General features: G+C 42.0%; 2 protein-coding genes across 25 annotated transcripts in view; one reads left to right on the plus strand and one right to left on the minus strand.

Moving 5' to 3' along the window:
• The window catches only part of LOC121666172 (rap1 GTPase-activating protein 1-like), a 57,388-nt gene that overhangs the window by 35,329 nt on the left and 1,847 nt on the right, over nt 1-20,212 (plus strand). For 10 of the 24 annotated variants that reach the window (XM_042031369.1, XM_042031375.1, XM_042031368.1 and 7 more), the window contains 3 exons: nt 3,206-3,332; nt 3,421-3,523; nt 6,478-6,563. In XM_042031369.1, coding sequence (XP_041887303.1) covers nt 3,206-3,332; nt 3,421-3,523; nt 6,478-6,563 — 316 coding nt within the window. Of the gene's footprint in view, nt 1-1,166; nt 1,957-3,205; nt 3,333-3,420; nt 3,524-6,477; nt 6,564-6,716; nt 6,788-8,762; nt 9,415-9,511; nt 9,744-20,212 lie in introns of those variants that run through there. The other 14 variants (XR_006016593.1, XR_006016596.1, XR_006016597.1 and 11 more) reach the window with 7 other exon arrangements.
• On the minus strand, nt 9,547-17,113 carry GSTK1 (glutathione S-transferase kappa 1). Its single transcript, XM_042031378.1, has 8 exons — nt 16,975-17,113; nt 16,336-16,417; nt 15,459-15,587; nt 15,007-15,107; nt 14,555-14,590; nt 11,764-11,880; nt 11,154-11,247; nt 9,547-9,853 (listed from the first exon to the last, which is right to left on the minus strand). Exons 1-8 carry the CDS (start codon nt 17,038-17,040, stop codon nt 9,813-9,815), a joined length of 666 nt encoding a protein of 221 aa, XP_041887312.1. The 5' UTR covers nt 17,041-17,113; the 3' UTR covers nt 9,547-9,812.

Raw genomic sequence — 20,212 nt, forward strand, 5'->3', positions numbered from 1 at the left:
GCTTTCAGAGAGCAAACACAGCATGGGATTTTACTAACAATACTTGCATGAATATTGTTTATGCACATGAGGCATGACCTGTATGATTTGCCAGTCTGTCTAGTTCTGTCCCCAGGATTCTTTTCCCAGTCATGGACTCAAAACCACTTAGGATCACCAGAAAAAAAAGAAGTATTTTCATAGCTGTGGTGGTTTAGCCCATTCCTGTCAAGTTCATTTACAAGGTGGGATGCAGCATGGAATTTTGTACAATTAGTGATTAGTCAGAGTTGTGATCTCAGAGTTAGGGACTAGCCCATGTGCAGCCATACTTTTTGCATGACATCTGGGACAGGGAATTAAGAACATGTAATTCCACCATGTAAAGCCCACCATTTTCAGCAAGACAGTATTAGCACAATATTGCAGGAAAAGGCTGGGAGTGTAAAATCTGTCTTGGAGACAGTTTACTGGCATTCTGCTGAAATAGCCTACCTGTTGTTCATCAGTTATGAAACCAGGATCAAGATGTAGGCATATTTCCAATGCAAAAGAGTTCTGCCTGGTTCTAGAATAATTTATGTAGTCCCTGTTAGATAACAGAATGGGCTATCCCTGGTAGTGTGTCATCAATCCACTCCTGGTTTTCTCCATAGAGTCACAAGAAATTTCTGTTACCACAGAAATGTCCAGCATGTTGCTACTGGTCTTAAGTAATCATTTCAGATTCAAGCTTGGAATGATCAACCTCTTCACCTGTGTTCTGCTAAAACCAACCTGGAAATAAATGCAAAGGGAACACATTAGTAATAGATTAATTATTTTACAGTAGAGGCAAAGCAGCACTTACTTTCTCGCATGCTGAGTTTAACACACGTTTATGCAGTGATCAGCCAGCAATTCATTAAACTGCATTGTTCACTTGAGCTAACGGTGTCTTCTCTCCCACATACAGGGACAATTGCCCTTAGTTTTTCTGCTTTACTGCCCAGGTAGCCTTCCAAATAATCCTTCTTCCCAAAGGACAGACTCAAAAGAATGAACCCAGCCTATGTAACCAAGTAGTAGAACTCTTGAGGATCAGACGACTTTCTGGGTTGCATCTGATAAATCAAGCACTGTACTGTGTATGTCCATATCCTAGGAAGAGTACATGGGTTTTTTGTATGTGTGTTTTCCCTCCTCAGACACATCTGAGTGGGGACATCAAGCCAATCAGGAGTGGACCGGATGCTACTCAGTCATTGGGTACCTCACTGAAGACACTGGCAAGACTTTTGGGGTGAAATCAGAGTCCTGGCTAAGAGGAGCATGAATGTACTTAGAGGACCTCAAGGACTGTGGAGAGACCGGGTGGCACCAAGTAACGCTCCACTGGCAGTTCCTGGAGCAGGAATTCTGTGAGAGGGAGATGGACAGATAGCTCCTGTTGGAGCATTTTGGCTCTATGCCCTTCCCATTGCCCAATCAGCAGCCACTGAACCAACCTCTACTAATGATGGGGAATGGAGGCCACCTTGAGTGCGACCCCTTCTCTTCCCTTCTCTCCCCTCAGATGAGTGAGAATAGTTTGGCCTGCAGAAGGCAAGAGCAGAAGAACACAATTCCACCTCTGTCTCTAGTGCCTTGACACAGGTCAAGAAATGCAGTGCAGAGAAGGAGGATGGAGAAACCTGCTGAGGAAGGGTGCTGAGGAGGAGATACTTTGTGGAAATCTAGATCCCAGTTCACTTAGGTTCATGTTATTGATTTGCTCTGCTGAGGGAGAAGCATGTTGGCCTTCATTTCCTCCGAAATATATTTCCTAATCTCTTGAGGAAATATCTTTGGCCTATATTGGCCCTGTCTTTACTGTTCTCCCTGTTGCATGCTGGCATGTAATATGCCTGGGACTTTAGGTTTCATTACTGCTTGTAGGTCAAGACTGGCCACATTTTGCAGTGTTTCTGAAGGAATAAATATATTTAGTATGTTAAAGGTGTCTTATCTTTCTTGCCTCTCTGGTTTTTTTGTTCCTTAACATTTTTAAGCACTTCATCTCTCTCTTACTAGCTGGTCTCTTACGCAGACAGTGAGTATTTCACCGTAAATTTGAGGCTCACATGCACAGTGCACCTTTTACTATACAAGCATGTCAGCCTCATGGACTGCTCTATCTCCTGGATGACTGTAAGCAATGGATCCCAAATTCAGCTGGGAAGAGCTGACCTTAAAGGGTCTTTTCTGATAGATCTGAAACATGCACTAGGCTACCTCAATGTCTGTTCTATTTGAGAGAGTGGTGGTAAAGTGATCCAATACAGTTTGCTTTGAATGTCCCCTTTAAATGGCCTTGTGGGAGCTAAATTTTAGTGGGATGAGCCTACAGGAGTCAGTCTACCAGCAGCTGGGCACATGGAAAATCACTGGGATGGGAACACTGTCCTAGGTGTGTTCCTTTCTGTAAGCAGGAGGAAGGCTCTGACTTGTCTGTGCAAGAGCTTGGCACTTGATCCTAAATAGTTTGACACTGAGACATCCTGCAATAGTGCAGATCTCAGTAATGTGTTTCTACCTCCCCATTGCTTCCTTAAACTTTCTTATTTAACTGTTCTATTACACTGCTAATGTCTGTATGCTTTCTTGCCTCCTCCTGTTAACACCTGTACAGAAAACAGCAGTAACAGTTTATAAGCTTTATGACATGAAAAGTATGCTTTTTATGGGCCCTTTGTTCTGTCTGGAATTTCACATAAGACCAAACAGGACAGCCTGAGAGTGGCTGTGGGAATGGGTGGCCCAGACTAGGTTGCACTTGCCCTTTATACTCAGTTTAAAACCTCTTCATACTTTATTTAAGGGTCTTAAAATCTCTGATCTCCAAAATAAGGCATCGGTTGATTTTAATGAATGTCTAGATGTATTTAGTACTTAAATGCAGGTGGTTTGACTCACTCTTCTTTATTACACTTAGGTCTGTGCCTTAAAAATTCATTTAGACTTGTCCTTTCATACAGTTATCTAGAATGGAGACAGAGAACTGGTGTTTCTCCTAAGTGATGTAACAATTAGAAATTAAGGTATGCCTGCCAGTTCACCTGAATTCTGTTCCTAGGTGGAAAAACAAGCTGTGGATGAATACTTCATTCTTACTGTTTCTGACTGCTGTATAATAAAGCTATGCCTCAAAAAGTTAAGCCGGTGTGTAACAATAAGCATGATGATGTTGAATGCTTGCATTTCACAGAATGCTCAGGAGTCAGACTTCAGGATACTGTGTGATGCAGCCACTCTCACGTTCATCATCCAGTGTAAGCAGTTGTTGTAGTGGATTGAGGGAAAATGGAACATCTGAGGAAGAGGAGAATGACAGGGTGGGTGTATGATCTCTAAGAAACAGAGGCTACCCTCCCTGATTTTACCAGGTGCATTATTAAAACACGTCTTCTTTGCCCTCTCCAGGAGCTGATGTGCTCACTTAAGGGCCCTCCAAAACAGGATTCAATGGTTCAGAGTATGTGGCTGGATGACAGTGACTGCACACCCAGTACTTCTAGCTCACCAGGTAAAAAAGAAAGAAAAATAGAAAAAACCCTCTACTTACACTTCTAGAAGCATATGAGAGGTTGAGCCAAATCTTTTGTATGCTGTACTTAATATTTTAGAAGCACAGGTAGATGATAGTCCAGGAAAATGGGGAGAGAAGCTGCCATGCGAAGTTTAATGGGGAAAGAATGTTTCAGGGGCATGAATAAATAGCGCTGTACGTACTGCAAAAGGAGTTGCAGTAGACTGCAAAGAATTAAAGTGTTTATGTGTTTTCTGTAGAGAGCTGTGGTTGCACTTCTGAATGCAGTTCCCATATAAACTAGATAGTTTGGATATGGGATTATAGGAACTGCTTCCTGAACAAAGCAGTATGCTCCTGAGAAGGTGGGTAATTGGGGAGCTAACCTGCACTGTGAGTTTTTTGCCAAGGCTAGGTTCTTAGTCTAATACTTGATTAAAGCTGATGTAGTTGATTAAAGTCAGCTTGAATCCATTCACAGTGCAGGGATGGTTATAGTCCTTAGCAGTTCTCTTCAGTCCCGTAACAGGGACAGCTGTTGCATTTCCTGCTGTGGAGCTGGATCACCTGCCCTGATCTCAGATTCTGTTTGCAGTTGTGTTTCCCTTTGTTAAAATGAACTGGTTTGAGTTGAAGCACTTCTTGTTGAGCATCAGCCTTAAACTAAAATTAGGGAAGGTTTAAATGAGTTTCAGTCTGTTTCTGAGAATGAGGCTGTGTAAGATTTTGGGAAAGTATGATTGAAAAGACTAATCTTTTGAGTTTGGAGAGTCATTAGAAACTGTGAAAGGCAAAATTTAACATCTGTTGCTGAAAGACTGGAATAGGAGCATGTTGAGGTGGTAAGAGATACTAGGGATTATGTGTATGGCAAGGAAGAGAGTTGGTTGGAAGGAACTGTGAGATCTTTATAGGAATTGTGTGAAAAAGTATTGTTTGTAAAGATTACAAGGGTCAGACAGTGGAGCCAATTTACTTTGAAGAAAGAGTTAGGTCTCAGGCTCCACAGCTGCCGCATATGAGATATCAAGAGTGGCCATGAGATAGATCCCTGCTTAAAATTGTCTGTATCTTAGCAACACCACTGAAGATGTGATACTGTCAGATATTTTGCAGAAACTTCTGTTCCTCTTTTGTTGTGGACGCTGGAGGCAGGGATGCTTTCCAGTGGCCTCTGCTACTCTTCACAGATAGTTTGCCTGTTTGCTCACTCCTTACTGTCTCTCAGTATATAAATCATTATTAGGCATCACTGAGAATAATCATTACAGAGAATGCAATGTAAAGTTCAACATAATTTTTAGGTTTTACAAGCCTGGGGACAGAGAGCAGTATCCTGGTGTTTTAGTTTTGCCCTTTATTGAGCTATCCAGGAACTATTCAGCCACAGTTAATGCACTGGGTTAAATCAGTCTGAACTGACTTTTTTTTTAATGGAAGCCCACTGTGAGTCCAGATCCTACACTGAATTATTCAAGCATTCCTAACCCATGCACACATTCTTGGGTTCTCCAATTTGCTTTCAGATTGAGAGGGCAAAGTTACAGGAAAAGGAAAAGAAAATGTCAGCAGTCTGTGGTCATCATGCTCCCAGATCAAGACATAGAGAACTGCCATTGCCAAAATATTTTCTGAGTTGGCTTTGAAGCACGAACATGTCTCATGTGCCAGTGCATATCACATGAGGCAGAGGTGACTTTCCCCCTAGCCTCAAGGGCAGGATAAAAATTCAGCTATAACTCTCCTTAAACCCTTAGATACTTCCAGTAGTGTTAGGTGTGTTTTTATTCAGTTACTTGGCCTATTAGTCACTTCCTACAAAAAGCATGTATCATAATTAAATTTCAGCATAGTGGACCTGGGACATACACAAAATAGAGAAGAACCCTCATACTGTAAATTCATGTTGTTTAAAACCAGAGTTTAGCAACATTTGGCAGTGATTTACCAGTTTAGTTTTTAAATCTCAGTTTTAAATTACATAATGAAACTGGGAAAGGGGATAGTCTGCCTTGGAAAAAATGCTGAAAAAATAGTTGCATCTCATCTGTTTCCTAGAAAATACTGGTGTGACATATAAGTCAAAAAGAAAAAAGTGTTCCTGGGAAAAGCATTTTAGCTTACCATCTTGCTGCAGGAATCCCTCATTTGCTTTCTTCACTTTCCTAATTGAAAGACAGCTAGATATGCCATCAGAGGTATTCACCTGCTCATTCTACCCCTTAGCACATTCCACACTGATATGAATTCTTTAATTCAAACTCTTCCCATTTTCCTCTGATTTAAAGAAAAGAGTTATGATACAGATTTACTGTTGTGACACATTTATGCATAAACTCCCACAAATGTTACTGGTTATGAAATTACCATATTTAGTAGTTTTAACCATAGAATGAATAGAATGGAGAATCACCTAAGAATAAATTTAGAATGGTTTAAGAAGTCTGTTGTGTTACGGTGAATATAAACTGATTACAGAAAACAAAAGAATGCTTGTAATTTGTGAGTTTTGTGGAGTATTTAATCCCTGGTTTTGCCATGGTGTTGATATGTGATGAGAGGCAAATTCCTTAAACCCTGAGGTCAGATGTGGGAATCTCAAGGGAGGGGTCAGAGGGAAAAGGAAGACAAATATCGTGAGAGCATAAGATTAGAGTCTGCTTCACAAATGTGTCTCCCTGGGAATAAGGCATTCAGATTGTCTGGAACCAGTGGCTGATGTTTTTTTTTTAAATGAAATGAAAGCAGTCACTTTCCTCATGTTTCAAGCTGGAATGATAAATAGGTCAAGGTAACACTAGTCAGTTTGGGCACAGATACATTCCTTTCACTCTTACCTGTGGATGAGCCACAGATCTGTGAAAACTTTGGGGTAAAACCAGCTATGTGTGCAGCTCCTGGGATACCCTCTTGATTATTTCTGTATTGTTCTGTGCTTGGTTCCCTTCTAGGAAGCAGGTTGCTTCCTTCCAGCAGTGTTGCTGGCTCCACTGGAAAAGGAAAAGGCAGCAAAGCAGATGCTCAGCACCATAATCCAGTAAGTGCTTTAATAAAATGTTTCCTTCTCACTTGCACAGAGATAAGGATGGGAGAAAAGAGAGAGACTTTTTTAGGAGTTGCACGCTGGGGGTTGAAAGAGCAGTAGGAAGGCGCTTTCAGGGGGAGGCTAAAGCAGTGCCTTGTTCTGCAGGCCTCCATTTTGTGCTGTGTGTGATGTCAGCGCTGGAGGACTGTCTGCTGCACACGGGGTGAGGAGCACAGGTAATGGACACGGGGTGGAGAGCCACGGGCCCCTGGCCATCCCTGCCTCACTGAAACAGTGCAGCAAATGCTGTACAGCTGCTCAGGAAACAGAGTTAGTCCTTTACCTTCTTCCCCAAGTGATCTTCCTTGGCCAGCCACTCTGGCCTGTCTGATTTACCTAAGCTCTCCCTTCCTTGGTTGCCTCATCCCTCTCAGGGAACAGCATTTCCCATTGAGATTCTTCTCTTTGCCCTAATCTAGGCACAGGTTTTTTCTCTTCTTTGTCTTTGATCGTTCAGTTTTCTTTGCTCAGATGCAGCCTACCTTTCTCTGTGCCTAACCTCTGCTTTTTATAGTTTCATTACCTTACAGACCCCCTTTCTGTTGCTCATTTTCTGATGATGTGCCTATCTGTACACTTGCTTATTTGCCTTCAGCCTAGCATTGGTGGGACGTACTTGTTCATGCCAGTTTCACAGCTTTTCCAGACATGGGAAGTGGGACTTGATTTCCTGGTGAGGTCTGTAACAGAGCAAAGGGGAACTCAACTGCAGTTTGTTCCCTAGAATTCATAGTCCAGTTTTTCCTGTGTTGCTGAGAGTCTCCTTTTGCTCAGTGTCCCTTTCCTTGCCCAGTATCTTCTCTGGCCTGACAGCTAAACAGCTGCCTTGAAAGTGGTGATGTGAGCCTCTCAGGAACTAGTTTGGTATATAGCTGAGTAGAAGAGATACTATCTTTATGGAAGAAAATTCTTCCAGCTATTCCTAAATATTCCTAAATAGCTTGTAATTTTTATTATTGCTGTTTAGATCCTCAGTGCTCAAGTTTTAGCTGCCCTGCCACCTTGTGGCATTCAGAGCAGTCAGGTGAACAGTTCAGCTCCATGTGGTGGTGGCCACTGGTGCCACAGCAGTTCAGAGAGGGGAGCTGGTACTCACCACTGAGACTGCTTCAGTGTGTGCTACGACAAAGATCAGAACTGAGCATGACAGTGCAGCTGCCAGCCAGAGTTTACTGGGGTCACCCCCAGAGTGTCTGCCAAGAGCTTGTGCTCACATCATGTCTGTAACACAGGAGCAGGGTTGTCTAAACAAGGGGCAGAACTCCCTCAAAGTTCTGCTCCCACACAGGCAAATTTTGCTCAAAATAGGTACGGAGTCAGAATTGCAACAACATGCAAACTCACTGATACAAAGACTGTGGTTTTGCATTTACTGGTGGCTATTACAGGCAATAAGCAATGTATCTCAGTAGTGCTTAAATGCCTTAAATGCTTAAGGGTTTTGAGCATTTAATTTCCAGATTTGAAGTAGGTTGAAGAGCATTTAAGATCATTTTGTGAAATATATTTCAGTCTGTAGGATCCATCTCTTTTGGTCCTTCTGCCAGATCAACAACGTTCTGCCACCAAGGCTGTTTATTTTTCAATCGATCTGGTTCAAAGAACAGAAGAGTTTCATGAGACCCTGGTTTTCACTGTGAGATTATTTCCAGATGTTCTTTGAATTCTCCCCAGCTCCTTAACAGAGTTCATTATTTTCATAAAAGGGCATTTTACCCATGTCTGAGACAGCACTACTGGCTTAAAGTGATGTTTTCATCATTCCATTTTATCACAACCTCTGAATCAGTTTGATAGCACAGATTGGAGGCTAGCAAATTTCAGGGGAGAAATGGTAAAAAATTTCTTTAACATGGCTACAAGGGACTCAAAGAAACTTTACATACATGGCACCCACATACATGGTAACTTTCCCATCATTCTAACTCCTCTTATCTCTCACAAAGATTTCCTTAAGTTCAGGCTGGATTTGCCCAAAGACTAACGGGTACACTGGTAGAAAGGAGGAAGGACTCCTCCAATCCTAGAGTATTTCCTGAAGAGCTGAAAGAAGTAAAAATTGTGGATGGGGAAACAAATGATACTCCCACGACACTTACAGCTCTAAGAACATGAAGGATACAGATTTTTTTTTCTAATGCTTTGTTCCAGGATTTGCTGTTAAAGTGAAAACACGTGAATATGCTTTACCTTGAAGTTCAGAAAAAGACAAAAAAGGGAATTCCAGCTGCTGCTGTTTCATTCAGTGATGCATCAGAGACAGTGTGGAATCACTGAGAAATCAAACTTCATATGAACCAAATTTCTGTGTCTTATTCCAATTCAGCCAATACAGGGCCAGGCTCAAACTGTTTCCGTGTGAAATTTCTTAATTTTACTGTTTGCATACCTTTCCCTCTGCAGACTACATAAGGGCATCCTTGAGGAAGCAAAACAGAGTCTAGTTCAGTTACCAGCTGAACCTACAATGGTGCTCACCATCGTCCTCCAAAGACATTACTGTAAAACTTGGATTAATTAAAAACCCCTGCAAGGTTTAGGGTTGGTGCCCAAGAATGCACGTGTGTGATGGTTTCCTCAAATGTCAGTCACTGCAGAGCAAGGTGTATCAAGTATTCTCCAGGATGGGGACAGTTCCTTTTGAAATACTTGATTGGTTCCCTAGACTCTTGTTTGGGCTTGAATTGTGTCCTTTCCAGCTGCCATGATGCAAAGTAAAAGGAAGCATTAATACCTTAGCCTGTGCTTCTTCTGTCTATGTAGTACACTGGACTTAAAATAAAAGCGGAATGTGGCCAGCTTCTCTTAGGTTGTGTGTGTGTGTTTATAAAGGACAAGCAGGAAGACATGAGAAATCCAGAGATTGCCGTCCAGTAACTATGTAATCCTCATGTTTTTAGGGTAAGGGAAAGAAATCAACCAGGAAAGAAGAATGTTCACTCTGCAAGAAGTTAAATCTTTAATCTCTAATGTTAATCTTCGATCTGTTGAAGGAAAGGAAGCACATTTGTATTGGCAAACACGTCACCTGGCTGGTAATACTGGCAAGCCTTGAAACTCTTCGAAATTAGACATGCAACCAAGCTGTAAAGTTAACTCTTAAGGATGAGAAAGCCATCTCTCCATAAAATTGAATACATTCAGATAATTGCTGAGGATTGTCATATATATTTTCCTTCCTATATATTTCTCCAGGACTTTTCACAGCTTGGAGCTTGGAACTGGTCCCAGCCATTTTTCACCTGCAAGACAAACCAGCACAAAAGAGACAGTTAAAATGTAATCCATAGAAGTGATTGGCCAGTCATTTTTCTGCAGCAGGATTGCTGTTCCTACTCTTTTGAAGAGTAACTACTGGTGATGGGATACAGATTTATATCTTGTTTGGCATGCTTCAGCCAGCTCCATAAATCTTTAACTGTCTAGTCACAATTGAAACTGTACAGAAGAATTCTTTTCCTCTATGACAGATGAGACATTCTGCAGGTCTGGAGTATTCCATGAGGGTCAAATCAGTTCTTTTTAGGACTCGTTTTTGGGGGGCTGGGAGTTACAAAAAAAGGGTGCAAGGCTGGGGAGTCAGAGAATCGAAAGGAAAATCTGGTTAAGTCCTTGGAGTTGAGACGAGAAACCAGGCCACAACATTCCAGTCAGTATTAGTGACTACTGTAGTGGGTGCTGGGTACTCTTCTTCCTCACTCTCATGTTCATCAAGAATATTTTATAGAATCAGAAACTCATCCAGAAGACTAAAAAAAAAAAAACCCTCAAAAAATTTCCCTTCTGTTTAAGCCTATGACTAATACTAATTTGCATGAATTAATACTTTCTACTGAATGTTTTCCACAAATGCATCAGAGCTAATTATGTGCGTAATTCTTTCTAGAGACGTACTCTCTCAAGTGCCAGATCTTGAGCTCAATAGTCAAATGTCCCCTAACTCATAAAAACAGGTGACTTTAGTTTTATTATTTATCACAACCTACTTCAATCCCTTAAAGAATTTAGTGTGTATTCTGTTAATAGAAAAATGAAAAGAAGGATGGCCAGTATTTGAATAGCTTTTAAGAAGTTGTGTAGGTAGACACAAGTTATGGATTGGGGAGCTGTAATAATGTACTTTTACTAAGAAGGAACAGCTGTAATGTGAAAATGTTAAAACTACAAAAAAAAAAAAAAAAGAAAAAGTAGCACCAGCCATAGTCTTAATCTTAGCCAAGGCCTATTGTCCAGTACCAAAAGGTTAAGTACAAATATTTTGAGAACTGAAGAGTTTCAGTAGTAGTTTGAGAATGGCACATGGAGCACAAAGCATTGAAACATACCAAGAGAGGATGGAGAACTCAAGTTACTTCTGGTCTGGAAAATTTGGTCACTCTAAGTGTACTGAGACAGATTTCAGTCAGCATTTTCATTCCATGAGAAGAATAACCATATTTAACATTTGAAAGCCCTTAAGAGTGTTTTACTCAGCTGCATTACATATTTCATTACAAGAGGGTGAAAGCATAAAACCAAAGTGATGTTATGAGGTAGACTCACCTATAACACTGCCTAGCAGCTCTAAACGATCGGAGCCAAAAAAGAGATGAGGTTCCCCATCATAATGTGCCACAACAGCAGGCATCCCAAATGCCTATTGACACCATGGAGATGAAACAGAGAATGTTATAATGAGAGAATTTCTTGCAGACACATCATCAATCTCCAGGAATAAATCCCAATAACTTCTACTTTTTCTCCTCCCCTTCTTTTCACCTTCTCATTCTTAAAGATAAGTCTAATGAAGCCATTTGGAAGTAGATGTCTCTCCAGAGCCTGTGTGCCCCTTTTGAAGGAGCATAAAAAACAACCTGATTAATCCACAGTTCTGTTTCAAATAGCAGTAAATGGTATCTCTTAGTACTGGTCCTGTCCTTGCTGTCCAGCTGGAATGAGCTGAGTGGGTCAACCTTGTTTTCCCAGATGACAGCGAGATTAACTACCAACAACAGTGAGGTGGCTTTCACACACTGAAATACAAGGAGCACCCTGAAGGGATTGTCTATATAGTGCTTTCTAATCATCACCCTCATTGTTCCTTGCTTCCCTGTATTCTTAATAGGGAAGGAATGCATAGCTGTGAAGCCCAATGCCATTGGAAGCATCTCACCCCATATTTAATGGCTTCAGCTGTTGTCTCTTTCAGTCGGTCCTTCACTGCAGGGGATGAAATCATTTCAAGTGCCTTCTGGGAGAGCTCTGCTGAGAGCCCAGCCTGTCGGGCAACCTGAGAAAAGATTATATAATTAAGAATGCTCTAATAGTAAATACTCTAATTCCTACCCTGGTCTAATTAATTTAATCTTCAGTATTATCACCTAAGGTCTACTGCCAAAAAAATTCAAAATACTCTTGAAGCACTTCTTGCATAATTGTCTTGCTGTACTCCCAACCTATTCATCATTTAACAACTCTCAGATACAAAGCAGAAGAGACATTTTAAACTTCCAAGTCCCAAATCGGCACTTTTTTCCCCAGTAGTTCTGAAATTGAAGAAAAAAAAAAAAAAAACCTTTGATACAATGACTCATCAGATAACTTACAAAAAAACTCAAGCTGGTGTTATGAAAAATAAAATCTCACTGTACAAGCTTACCAAGCAAACAGTTCGTGTGACAAATGTGGGATCTGTAAGTGATACTACATGAAGGACACTGTAAATCCCAGAGGTTAAACAGTTGCCGGTGTTACTGCTGTATCTTTTTCACCTCCCCTGTGCCTCTGCCACACAGGAATGAGACTAAGTAGCCAAATTCAAAGGTACAATGTTTATCTGGTAACACAACTATAAGTACCCCTGTTAATAAAGTGTTTCACACACACACAAAAAAAAAAAAGGTAAAAAGAAAAAAAAGAAATACAATATTGCACATGGACAAGTAAGCCTGCACATGCAGGTGTTAATGACTAGTTCTTTCTTTCAATCACTTTTTCTGTTTAGCACCCACATTTTCTTGTACCTTCTCCCACTTACACATCAGGGAAATGAGGAGGGCTTTTTGACTGTGCTTGAACAGGAGGTTAAACAAGTGTAGCCCTGGACTAGAACAAAATGCTTGGTAGCCACAGTGTTTAGACTGCAGTATTTATACAGTGATGTAGTATCTGGTCCTCACCATTTCAGGGCAGAAAGAGTGTGTAAGTGGGCTGGGGCAGAATTCAGACTGTACATTGCTGCTATAGCAATTTATGTGAAGCTACTGCTGACTGAATAAAGAAGTAAAAAAAATACTGAGGAATTATTACCAAGTAAAATATGTTCCATTTTCTTGACGGATGTGTAAAATAAATTCACCTATAAAGACTCAGATGATTGGGTTGGGCCCTCTTATCCACCTTTGGATGACAAATTTCCAGAAGAGAGGAAAGTTTAGTACTTGCTGCAGGAGTGAATGAAGACAGACACAAGCAGACAAGGGGACACCTCCCTCTGCCTTGATGAACGGGGGGGATACTCACTGGCTGCCAAACTGTGACTAAATTAGAGATCTTTCTGAGTATGGAGTTTGTGGCACTGACGTTCTGCATGTCCTTGCTTTATTTAAATAATGATGGATTCAGAGGCTATGTGACAATGTTCTGTATATAATTTTGTGCTGAGTCTAGCTGGGATGGAGCTGCTTTTCTTCACAGCAGCTGCTATGGTTTTGTGTTTCAGATCTGTGACCAAAACAATGCTGATAACATCCTAATTATTTTAGCTATTGATGAATGGTGTTTGCACAGTGTTGAGGAAGTCTCTGGTTCTCACTTTTCCCCCACAGTGAATAAACTGGGGCTTCACCAGAGGCTGGGAGATGACCTGAACTAACCAGAGATATACCATACTCAACAGTAATTGGTGAGGAGGTGGTTTAGGGAGGTTAACCTTTTTCTTGGGAACTGGCTGAGCATCAGTCTGCATGTAGGAGGTGGTTCTTTGTTTTCTTTCACTCTGCTTCCACTTCTCTTTTGCTTATTAAGCAATTTTATCTCAACCCACAAGTTTTCTGTCTTCTATTCTTCTTTTCCTCTTCCCCTGTCCTCCTGGGCAGTGGGAGGAAGCAAGTGAGCACCTGTGTGGTGCTTGGCTGCCTACCACAGTGAAAGTGCCACACTTTAATTTTATCCTTCAAATCATGCTTCTTAAAAAAGCAAAATGCAAACATTTGCTGAAATGTTGGTAAAAAAAGCTACATTAAGATGAAGCTGAAGTGCAAGGACTAGACTTGGGGGGAACAGCAAGACTGCAAGTTTCAGATTTCAGCTAGAGACCTTGGGTAGGAGAGATTAGTCATGGACAATTCCTCTCTTTTCTTCATATTCCAAGAACTTAAAATGTAGAAGGGAGAGCCCTTCAAGAGGATCTCCTGGTATACTAACTTACCTGCCATCACAGCTTTTACTGTAATAAACAAAATCGAAACAGCAAAAGAAAGTACATCAAGAGTATAATTTCCAGGCATATAAGAGGGAAATACAGCACTGAGCTTAATAGAAAACCTGACTCCATCACTCCAAGGAAAGTCAACTTCCCCAAGTGTTCCATTTCACCTGGAAATTTCATATAGCAGCAATACCTCAATGCATTCTACAGAAACTTTTCATACTTTCATGACTGTTAATGAAATAATATCAACAGATAACTCATTGTCCCGCCTGGGTATCTTGCCACATGAATTAATAAAAAAAAGTGGCTTCTGGTTCTGAGTGTTATACAAAGCATGACAGGAAAAAAAAAACCCCAAAACATTCCAAACAGAGCTGCTAGGGAAATTAAATTAATTTTTTTTCTACCTGAAATTTTCCAATACTCCAAGTGTTCATTTGACTAAGCTGTGTTTATGTCTATTACTGATCCAAGTCGTCAATAAGAGTCTCTATCAAAAATGCAGAAGCACCAAGAAAAAGGAGACACTTACAGCCAAGATGTTCTCTGGCTGACTGATATCTTCATGCTGGTGAAAGAATAAAATAAGTAAATCAGCATTTAAGAAACAAAAGCTCAGCTCTGGACTTAAAAGCAAATTTTCTAAGAAAACAGAAACAAACCCAATACTAGTTGCTGGAGAAATGACCTCAGAAAAGGTCTTAAGTCAGCTAATCTAGGAATGTATTAAAGTGTTTTCTGATATGAACCACTGATCCACACAGCCCATTGGACTGACCATATAGACCTAAAAGAAGGCACATTAAGCTGACTATAAGCTTGTTCTTTTCATAGTGGCTCCTGAACCATTGTGACGTTAAGTTCCTGCTATGACTTTTCATTAAAAGACATTTTCTTCCTCTTGCTGAAATTCCACATTTGAATGATGTGGGACAGGAAAGGTGACAAGAAAAGGTCAAGAAGTTGGCCACATAAAATACTGACCTGTGACCAAAACCGCATCCAGAACTCCCTAGATAAGGGTTCTAGGTACTGTGGGTTTGTCATGTCAATGGCTGTGACAAAGCGCATGGCCGCCAGACTGCCTGGATTCGTGGGGAGACAGAGAACAGAGACAAGGCACAGGATCAGGAGCAGGGGTGGTCTGCACAAGTGCCACCTAAAAACAGCATGATCTCCCCTGTTAACAGTCCTGAGAAACCCACAGTCTGTAGTAGCTCATGTTGATCCCCAGTTATCTCCCACGCTAGTATCATTCACAGCCATATTTCTCCAGAGATTTCTTTCATGGCTTAGAATGCACAGACTTCATACTGCTCACAGGTTCAGGAAAGGGCTGCACACAGGGAATTCATCTCCACCTTTACTGGTAGGGAGAACTCAAACCAGAAGTGCTAGGGATGAGAAATACCAGCTAAGCTAAAACTCTTTCTTACTTGTAACAAGGATACGCTGGAAGTCATCTCTGGACATGTGTACAGGCACCTGGTAGTATTTTCCCATCCTTTTTAGATCCTTCAGCATGTATTCAGCACGCTTTGGTAACATTGCTGGTGGCTTGTTACCTTTTAGGAAAAAGTTCTGTTGAGATTTCCAACTGTATTATAATAACACTGAACAAATTATGCCTCATGCATATATGTGCCTAAGGAAGAATCTAAGTTCATAGTCAAATTTCATATTGGCTTACTGGAACATACTCAGCTTTTCCAAATATAATGCTATGATTTAAACATGGTTTATTTTAGTTTTGCACTGATCAAACCTTTAAGATAGCTGAATCAGTTTTAAACCAAGGTACAAATGTCCTAGCAGGGATTTATGTTGCTTCAGACAGATTACTTTTACGCTTGAGAACTCCTAATGCATGGGTAAACTGATGCAAAGACTTGTTGATTCATGATTTGTAACTCTTGGTGATCTAATTAAGGCCAGGAGTACTGTTTCAGGACATCCTTGTATCCTTCCTGCATATTACAAAGTGCAAGTGTTCTACAAATTAGTTCTGGTTTAAAAATCTAACTGTAGGAAAACACTCCATATATTATTATTACTATTATTATTATTGTATTTTAGAACTGACGAACTTTGGCACAGACTGTCAGTGTAGTTGCAACAGTGTGAAATTCCTTGTGACTTTATTTCTCAATCCCTCTGGAGCTCCACAGTCCTATAGTTAATTAGTTACTGGTGCCGAAAGGTAGTTCAGAGCTGGCTCTATGTGGGCTCTGCACACACCAAGGGCTTGCACACTAGTGCTGTGCTAGTGAAAAAGGTATCTCCCTGCAGTGCTAACCTCCCTATACTCCATACCGGTTTGTTGCATTATGCCACCAAGGAAAGCTGGACGGAAGCGCAAGTCAATATTCCAGATGTGCTGGTACCGGCAGAGAACCTGCAACGTGAAAGAGAAGCGATGGATTCACAGTCAAGAGACGTCGATAGAGCTGTGTGCAGCTACGGCAGTAAACACTGCAGATAAATCCTTTCCCATTGTATTAGGGCTAGTCCTAAAGCCTTTTCTGGATGCTGCCAGAGAACTCTGATCTCAGAAGAACTGATGAGTCTCTATTCGTGCCACGACTATATAAGTCTAACTAGGGTTAAGTAAGGGCAAGATCAAGCTCATGAATGGAGGCTCGCACTTGTTAAACATGAAAACTATCCCCGAAGCAGAATGTTCAGCACTAACTCCTACACTGCCGTTTGGCTCGGACACGCTTCCCTGGTGTCCCTGGACTTCAACACGCGAGGGAGAAGCCCAGGCAACCCTCAGAGGTGAGAGAAAAAGTAACTGCGGGCCGGGAAGGGCACTGCCTGCAGCCGGCCGGGCGAGCTGCCCTTGAATGGCCCTGCCGAAGGGGAGGCGGCGACGGGACCGGCCGGGCGCCAGAGCCGCTCAGGCACCGCGGAGACCCGGGAGAGGCCTCTCGCCCTCTGCCGCCCCCTCACCTCAAACCCCAGCCAGGAGTACGGGGAGATCACATCGTAAAACAGCTCCACGAGCGTCCGGCCCATCCTGGCCCCGTCCCGTGCCGCGCCTCAGCTCCCCAGCACCCAGCACCCAGCGGCACCGCCCCGGGCAGGGAGCGGGGCGGCCCTTCCGGCCCGTGGGATGGATCCTCCCCCGCCGCCCCTCCGGCTCCGCCTCCCCGCAGCTGCTGCTCGCTCGGCCCGGCCGTGCGGCTCACTTCGCTGTGTCTCCGGCGAATCCCGGCCCGGGAGGGCGAGGAGGGCTAGGATCGCAGGGGGACCGGAGGCAGCCTGTGCCCTTGTCCATGGCGAGGCCTGGGGAGAGCAGGCTCCCGAGGAGGGAACCCGGGAGCTGACTCAGCGGAGCAGTCCAGCATGTTTTCCCGGGAGCACGGCTTCCCTGACGGATCAGCAAGCGATTTACGTGCCCCGGTCCTTTTATCCCGCTACCCTCCATGTTCCCACACTTGTTCCTCCTCCATTCACCTAAGCCCTTCCCTTTCCTCGCCTTTGGTCCCTCCCTTGCCCATCCCACAGGAAGTCCTGTGCGATGCCGAGCCGCTCTCGTTCTGCCAGGGTTCCCAGCGCCGCGCAGCAGCCCCTGTAAGTTCTGGATGCGATCTGGAACGTACTCCTGGATCCTTCCTCCGGCTGTAATCTTGTTTTTTTAACAAAGCAGCTTTTTGAATTATGAGTAACTTCAACTCAAGAATGAAAAATATGAACTGCCAACAACAGTTTGTGGCCCCTCACTGAAGTCTTTATTAACACCTGAGTACCGGGCAGTGAGCCAATCGTTAAGAAAAGATTTTGGAGAGAGCCGGGAAGTGTGAAGTCTTTACCAGGCATATTGGTGGCCAAAAAAAAAAAAAAAAAAAAAGGAATAAGTGACTGAATAAAAATTCTATTTAGGATAATTGGTAGGGCTTCTCCAAAGGGAAATCCTGCCTTACATTTTTCTCAAGTGGTCAGAAATACTGCAGAGTGTGACTTTAAAGAGCTGGTATAAGTCACTGCCTCAGGCATCCTCTGAGGTCTGTGGGCTCCTCTCTTCAGGCCACTGGAGCCTATGGATGTGACTGCTGCTTTCCCAAGTGCTGGTTCAGATAGTAGTGAGGCTGAGTGTGTGTCCCAGAGGGATAAATATGTACACACAGAGATGACTCCAACACAGCCGGCTACACAGACTGCAACAAGCACTGCTGCCTGTAACCCCACTCACACACAATTTCCTTTCCTAGCTGTTTTTTTCAAAAGTTTGAAAGATGGATTTGTGATGAGCTCAGCTGTAGCCGGATTCTCTTGGGTTTCATCCTGTAAGCATCTGTTTTCATCCTGTCTGACAGAAATTTTGCCTGATAGATCCCACAGTTAAGCCATTTTACACCTTTTATTAATCTTGTGCTGTTAATATGCTTTCAATCCAATTCCTCCAATTATCCTAAATATTTCCTTGTGCAGATCCCATTCAGGGGCAGACAGAATGCTGTAAGACTTTGGCTACAAATTTTAACACATTTCCAATATCAGTCCACTTGTCGCATTGAGGATTATATACCCCAGTTACCTGGGAAGCACTCAGCTCAACTGGATCATTCCAATGACATCAGATGTTGCCATCTCTGAGTCCCCAAGGATCCCTTCTTTGTTGTCACTGCCTGGTGTACCTGGAGAGAACTTCTGTCCTGTGTAGATAGTTCTGACAGGGGCAAATAGCCTGCTACACCTTTTTCTGGCATAGAATCCGTTGCCCCTGTCAGTTTCTGCTGCCTTTTCCTGTTCCTTGCAAACACCTTCTACTTTCCCAGTTTTCCTGTTAGTGAACCAGGAAAAGTAGATTGCATGATGCAATTAAATCCCATGGGTGTATGAGTTTCCCACCTTCTGTGCCTCACAGCATGCCTGCAGCACACCTGTTAGGTCTTGTTGATGTTGCTGCAGAAGCAATCATCAAGAATTTCTTTCTCAAAGACTTGGCTGAAACAGAATTTTGATGATTTTCTTGCAGTTCAGGCTCCATTCCTAATAATCCCCAGAAAGCTGTCCCATGTATCTGGGAGGAAGAGCATAAATTTGAGATCTTCAGACAGCTTCTAATAATAAAACATCATAATTCTAAAAATTAACTCAGTAAAAAAATAATTTAAATGAAAGTATTTAAAAATAAAAGCAAAAAGTGTCCAGTAAATCTTAGCAACAAGAAATTATAAGAGAAATTTGAAAGATTTTCTTAACTGCCATGCTTGTTTATCTTCTAAGCATGTAATCACTTCTTTATAAACTTATGCAAACTAATCCTAAAAGCAGGTTGTTCTGGTTCTACTAGTGCAGGATTAGCATTTTATAAACAGTGGTGTATTTCCAGAAGAAGTCAGTACAGCTCAGCAGTCTCTATCAGTGTCCCAGCTCTTCAATGTCGTCATAGCCTGTATCTTCAGGAGCAGGGGATGAAGGTGTCTCAGCCTCAGAGGTCCTGTTCCTAGGAGTCCAGTCTGAAAACATGAAGGGAATAAGACTGAGAGATATAAATGCACATCCTGTATGTATTACCTCTGTGGTTGTGTAGCTGTCAGTTGTCTCCTCCAGAAATTAGAACCTAAGTTCTATTTTATGAGTGACTGTGAAAGACTTGAGAAATGCTTATGTCACTCTGCCTTCCACTACGTATATGCATATCCAAGGATCAAGCTTTGTACACAATGTTAAAATGAATATATTCATGGCCTGTTAAAAAAAAATCTCTAATGTCTCTCTAGTTACTTGGAGTCCTATATTTTTATTATTTTTCCATGTCCTCAATAGGCCAGAAATATTTATCCCTACCCCAAAAAGTAGAGTTCAGATCAGAAGGTGTTCTGCAGTTATATTAAATGCACAGATAAAGAAAATTCTATCTTAAATATTTTTTGGTAATTCTTTCTGGATTTGATGGACTGACCTGACAATTTAGTGCTAGGTTAAAAACCTATCTGAATCCATCCTCCAGGCACTATCCACTGTCTTTAAGAACTCACAGAGAACAGGCTCTGAAAGACTGGGAAAACTTGAGCAACACATGCTAATTTTTAAGGTGGCATGTGTGGGAGAAGAAAGAGGATTAGGAGTTACAGAAAGTTCAAGTTCAGAAAGATATGAGAACAAATGAACTACTTGTAAGGAGACAGGAGCAAAAGAACAAACAGGCAGATAACAGATTACATGGGTTTATCAAAAATAA

The sequence above is a fragment of the Corvus kubaryi genome, unplaced genomic scaffold, assembly GCF_017639235.1.
Source record: "Corvus kubaryi isolate FWS band 111438036 unplaced genomic scaffold, C.kubaryi_AGA036_p1.0 37341, whole genome shotgun sequence".
NCBI lineage: Eukaryota > Metazoa > Chordata > Aves > Passeriformes > Corvidae > Corvus > Corvus kubaryi.